The sequence below is a fragment of the Tyto alba genome, unplaced genomic scaffold (genome assembly GCF_018691265.1).
Source record: "Tyto alba isolate M040663 unplaced genomic scaffold, T.alba_DEE_v4.0 Super-Scaffold_9, whole genome shotgun sequence".
NCBI lineage: Eukaryota > Metazoa > Chordata > Aves > Strigiformes > Tytonidae > Tyto > Tyto alba.
In genome coordinates this window covers 21,789,285-21,799,191 of record NW_024881330.1, presented here as the reverse complement: position 1 = coordinate 21,799,191, position 9,907 = coordinate 21,789,285, and the positions used below count along the sequence as shown (strand labels likewise).

Below are 9,907 nucleotides of genomic sequence, written 5' to 3'. Positions count from 1 at the left end.
CTCTGCAGGAGATGGGAGTGCTCCTTTCCGACCTTCAGTGATCATGCAGAGACACCTAAGCGTGTGTGCCACAAGGACCAAAATTCAGTGACTGCTTACAATGCCTTTCCTGCCTTAAAACTGGTTCATGCAGATTAGGGACAAACCTGTGACATCATTAATGTGACAGCATTAAATCTGCCCAGTAAAGGAGACTTTCTGATTATTTTCAAGTTCTGTCCATACTTTGCAAGTCTCCAGCCTGCTGGTCCAGAAGTACAGCTCTTGTTAGTTATAAGGTTTCATTCTTGACCCTCTCTCCAATTCTTATATGTAGTTATGCCAAACTCCCAGTCACATATTGCAGCCATTTACCAAATGCTTATGCACATTAACAGGAATACACCATGCCCATACATGCAAACACTCAAAATCATGCAGAAACTATGCCTGAGAACAGATGTGAAATCAGTTCTGCAAAAGAAAACTCAAAATGTATTACTTTCTCACATGGATGTTTTTTGTATAATATTACATAAATACTACCTTTGTTGCATTTTATTTTTTATGGCTTCTTAAATCAAGAACAGAACTCCAGATCTATTCACTGTACAGGGCAATTTTTCTTATATCTACAAAGAAGATGTGGTGGCACGTACTGTTTAAGGATCCAGTCTAGGAAGTTCAGGATGCACTGGCAGAGTTCGCTGGCTGCTAAATCTGGTTCTGCTGGACTCCAGGAACATCTCCTTCTTAATTATGTTTCCTAAAAATGCTTTGTTAATTTCTAGTGCAATAGGAAGAGGGCAAAGCAAACTGTCCACATAAACAGAGAACAGCTCTGTTCATGGCAAAGCTGGAGTCTGGTGACTTGTGTCCTACCTCTCCTCCCCATTTTGGTTACACCACTTTCCCAAACACATAATGATTTCTACATACTTCAGGAACATTCACTAACTAATTTTGCTCCTGTGAAGGAGCTGCTAATTGCTGCTATACTCAGTTTACAGCTGAATTCCTCAGGCCCTGGAGGGAAGCAATTTCCTCAGCCTTTCCAAGCAGAGCAATAGTGCCAGGGATTGAGCCCACCCTGAGAGCTTTTGCCCACCATTAATCCCAGCTGAAGCAGTTAAGCACCAACAACACAGCATCCTTCAGGAGAGTCCTCATTACTAGAAACGATCACGCTCAAATGAGGCTAAGGAAAAGCAGCACACCAAGCACAGCACTCCAAGAAGGTCCCAGCTGAGGTCAGATGCCTCCTCCAATCACCCTCACCTCCTGTTGCATGCAAAGCCAATAATGACATAACTAATTACTAATTACAGTGAGAGGAAGGGGAAAATGGTGCAGTGAATGCTAGCTGAACTCATAACGTCAAATGCCAGTAAAATGCAGTATGTGTCCAAAACAATACTTTAGTTCCTAGCTACCTGCTGTGTTCAAGCTAAACTCAAGACAAAGTAATATCTTCAGGATGTATTTGCAAAGACAACTGTTCCCTATTATAACACAAAATTGCAACAGTTTATTTTATTTAATTAGTATCTCATTTGTTCTAGTATGTTAAAAGGCTAATATGCATATAAATTGATCTTGCATCTTCAGACAAATTGCACTATATTTTGTAAAAGAAGAAGGAAAGATGTGAGCACTGGACTGTCCCCCATCAAACTGAATTGAATCTCACAGAAATACTCTGCAATTTACAGTACAGGCATGTTCGGATGCAGAAGAGATGGTGACAAGTACAAACAATTAGGATTAAAAGTATATATGGACCAATACGTAGCTGTGCTATCCCAGGAGAGACCCAAAGAAGGGATGATGCCTCTGAGACACATTTTCTCCCCTCTGTACTGAGCTACCTCCAGCTGAAAAAGGAGACCTTCATTCCTCATCCCTGAGCAGCATTCATATGCTGCTCTGCCCATTCTTCCCTCCCTGGCATCTGCTCTGGCTGTTCCCCGTGGGCCAAGCCATGCTTCCCTGCATCGGAGTACCAGTGGGAAGTCTCCCTTCTCCCCTCTTTTCCCTTCCCAGTGCCCCTGAAAGGCAAAGCTAGCATCTGCTGGGAAGCACTGGGTGCTACTGGAGGCTTGTGTCCCTCTCACATACACACACGCATATGTACATAGGAACCGCTGTGTCTATATAACCAATGAGAAACCAAACTGTACAAAAAGTAAAAGGACAAAAGTACTTTGGAAAAAAGATAGAATACCTTTTAGAGTCACCTCTTCCATGTTTATATATGTGATATTGGGGACAAAGATCTGGGTCTCACATGGGGTGGTTCAGCCCCCCACGTGAGTCAGACCTGTATTTTTTGCAATGTGAAGAAGTATTGACCATCCAGTTAAAAGCACATAATTGTCAGTACTGTGACCCATAGCTAACAGTATTTTTGTTTTCCTTTCCTTTTAGTTTTTGTCATCGCAGTTTCAGCAACAATCAGAAGAAAATGCGAACATTTGTCTCAATAGCCCAGAATGCATGGGGAATTTTTATATCTGAAAGGAAGCCTGGCTGGAAGTATCTGATGCAACTTTTTGCAGTTTGCTCTGCAGTTGGCTTTCTCTCAAGCTTTCTCTTATTCCTTGGCATGCACTTCTCCCTGGAACACCACGCTTTGGGTCCCTTACTGATTTCTGGATTCATCTGGATCTCACTTTCTATCGCGCTCTCCTATTTCAAGCACCTGCGCTGTTTTAGTGTCCTGTTCCTTCTTTGTTGCGGACTGCGAAATGGCAGGAATGCTCTTATTACTGCTGGCACAGGTGTCGTGGTGGCTGGCAACATCCAAAATATTTTTCACAACCTAAAGATTCTGGCAGACAGTATAACCTGTCATTTAGAGTATGAGCAATTTGCCTTGATAAAATATTATGTTGAGGCAGTAAAATGGATTTACGAGGCAGTCAAGATTTCCTCTGAAATATCTAAACATATAGTGTTCCTAAGACATGAATTCACACCATCTTATTCAATTTCAGATGATGCATTAAAACAAGAGTTAAATGACACAAAGCAAGAAATCCAGAGAGTTGCTGATCAGATATCTTTTATGCTGACTATACTGCCCTATATAGGCCAAAAAGCATTGCCTGTAGTGGGGATTTTTCTAGCTTCTTTTGGAACTGGCCTCTTTATCAAAAAATTTGTGGGCTCTAACAGTGCTAAATTTAAGAATACTTATATCACAAAACAGTTCATCACATTTGATGAGCACCAAAAGCAACAGCAAAGACCCTGTGTTCTGCCACTTAACAGAAAAGAAAGGAAAGATTATGTGATGATCCCATCTTTCTGCCTCACAAGGAAGGACAGAAAAAACATGAAGTATTTTTTTCTCCCTGTAATTATTCATCTTTGCATCTGGCTTCTGTTTGCTGCAGTAGATTATTTGTTTTATTGGCTAATTATTTCTGTGAATAAACATCTCCAAGAAGTACCGGATCTAGAAATTAAACTTAGCCTCTTTCAGCAAGTAAGTACTTATCAGTACTTTATATTTCTGAGTTTAGTGTTGAAAAATTTCCCTTCATCTTCAGCAGCTGCAGGAGCAGAGATACAGCCAATGAGCTATCAGTTCTTTCATGGCATTATCATCCATTTATTTCAAAAATAGCCATTGCTGTTACAGGTACATGTGTTGGATGACCAGACAGTTCTCTGCACTTTTCAAAGTTTCATCATATTTCTAGAGAATGGTGAATATAGGAAGTAGGACTTTAATTCCTCCACTTTTATATGTGGAGAAGACAGGGAGCTTAAAATTGGAAACTCATAACGCTGACATTTGCGAAGTACCACTTTTATAGTCAAAATGCCACTGTGAAATTAATGTAATAGATGTCTACCTTTCTTTAGCTGAGTAGTGTGAAGAGCTCATAGTTTAAAAAAGCATGGCTGCATGCATATGAAATAACAAAATGCTGCTGAAATCTCAAGGTTGTTCTAGCAGGAGCAGCAGTGGCATTGAGAACCATAGAGTAATTAGGTTGGAAGGGATGTCTGGAGGCCCTCTAGACCAACTTCATGCTCAAAACAGGGCCAACTTAAGAGTCAGATCTGATTGCTCAGGCTCTTGTCTGTGAATGCTTCTAAAGCTGGAGATTTCACCTCTGGAGTGTATGAGCCATGTGATGCTGTGCAGGCCCAAGAAAGCTGCCCAGTTTGATAGCTTGCAAGATCAGGCTTAAAACATTTCCCCAAAACATATAATCATTCGGTAGTTTCAAGATGTAAAATTTCAAAGGAATGCTTGACTGTTAATACAATATGATATGTCCTCTTTATTCTGTCATTTTCTTCTTACTCAACATTTTCTATTACTTCCTCTTGGAGCTCACAATAATGAGAATTCATTCCCAGTTCTCCACATCCACCAAATATTCATCTAGCCAAAAGCAATTTCACAGAGTAAGATTATTAAGGTGAGCAATGCAGTAAGTGTATTGCTTTAAAATACAAGCAAACAGAACAGGTCATATAATCTTTGGCAGAGAGATTCTTATTCTCACTTCTCCATACGTGACATATAGAACCTCTGAGCTGTCTTCTTCAGCCAGACCACATTTTCTATGACACACTGCTAAACAATTACAGGTTCAGCTCAGACAGTGTTGTGGCAGACTGATGGTCCTGGTGTGTCATGGGACGTTTGTCTCATTGGGACCGAACCATGAAGGGGAAGTGAGACATATTGGACAGAATCCTTGAGGAATGGGAGCACTTCAGGCAAATGCGAACTACTAATTAAATTAGCTGAAATGAAGTCAGGCTGCTGGTCAAATTCAGATGATGATATTTTGTATTGTATATCAAAATACCATACTCCTCCATGGGATAAAAATTAAGTTATTGTCCAGTTTTATCTTAACAAAGAGTAGACAAATTCAGTATCTGTATGGCAGGCATAAACCAATGATTCCCAGATTGTGTCAGTGGATGTTGTGGTTTGAGCCCAGAGGGCAACTGAGCACCACCATGCCATTCATATCCCTTTCCCCTTAGGAAGGGGAAGGAAAAACTAAAGTAAAAGGCTCTGGAATTGAGATAAGGACAGAGGGATGAGTCACCCATTACGGTCACTGGCAAAAGGCAGACTCACTCATTAGGGGAAGAAAAAGAACATCACTTTAATTCAGACATTAACAACAACACCACTTAACAGAGTGATAAGCTTCCTACGTTTTAAAAACATCTTCATCCCACCCCTCCCCCTGAGGAGGAAGGAGCCTCAGAAACAATGGGTGATGAACTGGCTGCAACCCCCATCCCCTGCCCCCCTGTGCTGCTGTGGGGGAGGAGGAGGAAGAGAAATTGGGAGCAAAGCTGAGCCTGGGAAGAAGGGAGGGGTGGGCAGAAGGTGTTTTTAAGATTTGGTTGCGTTTCTCACTGTCCTATTCTGATTGGTAAATTAGTGGTGGTGCTGGTGTTCAAATTAAATTGATGTTCTTTTTCTTCCCAAATCTGTCTTTTGACAATCCCCAGTCTGTCTTTTGCCCATTACCATAATGGTTGATTCATCCCTCCTTGTCCTTGCCATGATCCCTGAGCCTTTTGTTTTATTTTCCCATTCCTGAGGGGGAAGGAGTGAGTGGTACTCTGTTGCCCTCTGGGTTTACACCACAACACCTGCCTTGGGTGTGACCCAAATCAGGGCAAAGAAGGAGATTAGTCCCACGGATGGACAGAGGCCTGAGCCTGACACTGGCTGATTCATAAGTCCTGTACTATGAATTTGCTCTCTTTATGTGCAGTGTTTACTCCAGTGGAAAGCTGGTTGATTCTCCCAAAACAGAAAATTATGCCATCATCAGATTGTTTCTAGTTCCCCAAGTAAGGCTAGTCACATTAAAATGTAAAACTTAATCTCAACAGATTTGTTATTAAAAGCCTCAGCGCTGCTGATCTCGGGGAGTCTAGAAAGCTGGCTGGGTGAGCAGGACAGACTGAGAGACTTCTTGAGATGTTTATTCTTGTTATGCCCAGTAAAGTTCTTCATATACTTGTACCCCTGTTTCAGATTGAGTTCATAATGCAGTTTTTCCTTTCTTAAACGTCGGTTCAGATTAGGGATAAAACGTACTGAGATAGATCAGAACAGGATAATGTCAAGGAAAGGCAAACAGGCTGAAAACGAGTAGCATGCTTTGGGCACCTGATTCTTCCAATGAGCATCTGTCAGAAGTTCCTGGCCTCTGTAGGGTGGTTAGAAGAGCCACGAGGAAGAGCTACATATCCCTCTGACATGGTCAGAAAAGAGAGCTGGGTGACTCGCTGTCCCTACAGTGTTCCTACACACAGAGCAGAAAGTTGCCTGCCAGCATGAAATACTGGTTCCAGCAGCATGTCTAACTTAGTCCCCCTCATTCAGCATTTCAGTCCACAAGGAGTGCAAGACATCAGAGCTCTTCTAAGCAAAGGTATCTATTAGAGGAGGAGAGGTGGCTGGCTTTGTGTGATAAGCTCGTGGTTAGAGCACCTGCCTAGGTGGATGTGGAAGCACTGCTGATCATGTACTGAGCCACAACCAAAGGGACGGACTCACTCTGCTCTGCTGTTTTACTCTGAAGGAAGGATCCTCCGACAGAGGAGCCGATCAGATTCATGAGAGTGGGAATATATTAAACCATTACAGACAGATTAGCTAAGTGTTTATGTATCAGAGCCACTGAGAAGGTAAATTCTTAACAGTCCAAATTGCGGGACAGTCTCCCAAGAAAAGTGGTGAAAACGCAGTCTGAAACATTTATAAATAGCCAATAAATAATATTGTTATGATCAAGGATATATATACACTAGATGGACTAGATGATTTATGGTCCTTTGTAAATCTGAATGTCCAGTGGGAGAAATATTAAGAAAGGAGGGAATTAGTAATATAATCAACTCTTTTTTTTCCCCTTTTCTTGTGTAGAGGAATGAGAACAGCTTTATCATTGGTATGAGAGAGCATATTGCAAAGACTGATCCTTTCAAGATCTCTTTGTTTAAGCATGACTGCATCCCTCAGCCAGAGCTCACTCTCTCCACAACGTGGATGCAGCTTGGAGTCATCATATTCTTCTTAAGCATTTTTGGATTATTCTCTGGCCTCCTGACCCAACTTAAAATACTTGTGTCAACTTCATTTTATCCTGACATGGAGGTGAAACGGATACATTATTTGCACGTAAAATTACTCAAGAAAAGAGCAAAACTACAAGAGAAAACTGGGAAGAGCATGTTTGCTAGAAAGGTAAGCCATCAGCTCCAGGGAAAAAAAAAAAAATCCCTCTCTCAGAGTAGTAGCCAAACCCACGAAGTACTTAAACACTTGTTAACTTCAATTATGTGCGAATAGACTTTCCCCAGTGCTCTCCTGCACAGGGGCCAGAGACAAGTTGCTTATTGGTGAGATTAGATCATGTAATTGTTTTGTTCTGTCCTTCAACACACTTGCATCTGACATGACATGGGTACATCCAAATGACTGTGTGCTGGCAAGGAAATACTTCTCAGACTTAAAGCTCTCCAGAGAAGAAACTTGGTTTTCATGAATTAATGAAAAATATCTCCAGCACAAAGATTATTCCTGCAATGTAGACAGAAAATGGAAGGCATTTCTGAGCAGCCTTTTAATGTTGAGAAAGATGTTCAGTTATTACTTAACAAAATGGAAGGGGATATATTTCTGTTTTAAAACACAGGAGGAGTGCAACTGCAAATACAGTTAGGAAACCGAACTTTTTGCTTGCAAAAACATCGCCATATATATATGTGTATATATACACACTAATGGAAATTACAAACACCCGTGCATATATTTATGGCAAATTCAGATATATAGCTGCAGACACACATAGTTTGTTTTGTTTTGTTTTGTTTTGATTTGTTTTATTAGCCTTCAACACTGACTATACAGTATGTTAGTGTCTGGGCAATCTCTAACTCAACAATACTATGACCATAGTATCATATTTCTGTCATTTCAGGTCAACTTTTGGTTTCCAATACTCAAGGCAAGAGAGGAAGTGAGGAAGAAAGAAAAGAGTGTGGCAAATGCCAACGTGGTGTGAAAGAGACAAAGTGAGTCTTTGGATAAGGCTGAGATGCTCTAGCTCCACAGGGACTTCTGTTTTGCACCCATCTTTCCTATGGAATATCAATTTTAAAATGTAAAAACTAGAATCAAAGGCTAATCATCAATATTATGGAAAAGTGTTGGAAAGAAGCCACAGAAGATAGTGTGCTCTCCACTACAGAGAGCTCTGAGTTGAATTAATACTCATTTTTCAACTTGGGGTCTTCATTGCCTGATACTTTAGAAATCCACAGAGGGTCTGTTCTTCTGTGTAAAAGCAATCAGCTTGGAGCTTTTAGGACTACAGCACAAACCTCTTTGGGTTGGGTTAACAGAGGACATAATAACAGCAGCAGGTTTGTTATCTTCATATTTGCCAGACACTGGAGATAGAAAACACAACAGAGGCTCTCCATTAGCTTCTGGGCTGGCCAAGAAACTAACTAGAGGACTTGGATATTTCTAGACATTTCTACCTATTTCACAACCCTCAACTGCCCCAAACTCTTCAGCCTGGCTCTTTCACATCCCTAATTTCATATACCTGCTCCTGCCTCTGTAGCCATCTCTCCTGCAGGGACAGTGCTATATATGCCCTGTCAATCTTCTAGCCCAGCCAAACATTCCCTCCCACCTTGGCTCTCCCACTTACTTTTTCTGATTTGTCTCTCAGAAGTTTCTAATCCTAGTCTCCCACCTGGAATTCTTCACTTGGTTTTAGTCTCCCACTTTCATTGATTCATAGACTGTACCATTAGTGCAGATTGTCCCTTATCTTTGATGATCATGAGAGAGGTAATGTAGCATGTACAGAGGTGAGAAAGCTCATGAGAGCTAGAATACAGAGGAACTGGGTGTTGTGGGCACAAACAAGCTGGTTTTGAGGTATAGGAGCATACAGAGTTGAACAGTGATTAGAATCTTGCAGTCTGAGGGAGCTTGCGGAAGTGGCAAAAATGGGCTTAATTATGTTGTAAAGCCATTTACTTCAAGGAAGCAAAATTGATCCAATAGTGAGTGCTTTACCTATTCAACTAACGTCAGTGATGTGACCTTTGTATGACACAAGAACAAATGCTAAAAACATAACGACATAGGAATGGCTTCACTGACATGGCAGTAGAGATTTAATGTGGAGCTAAAAATCCACCCAACAGGCAGTGTACTCTTGATTTTCAGCCACAGCCAATCTCTTCTTTTAGGTTGCATAATGGCAGACTCCACTCTATAATACCTGCATGATCCCAGAACAAATATTGATTGATGTCTCTGCTATCTGAACAAATAAAGACTTATCTAAAACTTTCCAGTAACAAGTGTCAGAAGTTATTTTCTACCTGTAACACTGAAAAACATCATCTTTTTTTCTTTGGGTCTTTCAAACGAAGACTCACTCCTCCATGGACACAGGTGGCTCAGGCTACTGGTGTGACAGCAATTTGTCTCTAGAAAATGAGGTGCTAGATTAAATCCATGCATTACTGAGGGTTGTGCTCAATGTCTCTCAGTGGCCTGAATATGTCCTCTTTTACTAAACTGGGACAGCCCTGGATAGTAGCAAGAAGTATGCTGGTGAAAAAGCAGCAAACTGAAGGTTGCTCTAAATTTGTTTTCACAAAGCAGACTAGCTCTCCAGGTACTATTGACAAGAGGATATATTTGTTCAGTCTTGTTATCACTGCAGATGAAAGGGGAAGAGTTAAATGTCAGCAAGACCTGAGCATTTTTGGCTGAGTTCTGACAAGTTAATTGCTGGTTGGAGTTGGATGTGCCCCTTTCAGTCCCAAAGGACAAGCTGGTGAGAAGCCCTGATTTCTTACTGGTTACAACACCCAAAAGCAGGTGCAGGTCTGA

General features: G+C 41.2%; 1 protein-coding gene across 1 annotated transcript; it reads left to right on the top strand.

The window, feature by feature from the left end:
• Positions 1–2,443: 2,443 nt before the first annotated feature.
• On the top strand, positions 2,444–9,328 carry LOC104359028 (dendrocyte expressed seven transmembrane protein). Its single transcript, XM_009964716.3, has 3 exons — positions 2,444–3,469; positions 6,908–7,228; positions 7,965–9,328. Exons 1-3 carry the CDS (start codon positions 2,444–2,446, stop codon positions 8,046–8,048), a joined length of 1,431 nt encoding a protein of 476 aa, XP_009963018.3. The 3' UTR covers positions 8,049–9,328.
• Positions 9,329–9,907: the final 579 nt, after the last annotated feature.

Excerpts from the sequence above, each read along its gene's own strand:
- LOC104359028 (XM_009964716.3), top strand. The coding sequence starts at position 2,444 with ATGCGAACATTTGTCTCAATAGCCCAGAATGCATGGGGAATTTTTATA. Across the intron at positions 3,470-6,907 it reads AACTTAGCCTCTTTCAGCAA|AGGAATGAGAACAGCTTTAT; the intron begins GTAAGTACTTAT and ends TTTCTTGTGTAG. Across the intron at positions 7,229-7,964 it reads AGAGCATGTTTGCTAGAAAG|GTCAACTTTTGGTTTCCAAT; the intron begins GTAAGCCATCAG and ends CTGTCATTTCAG.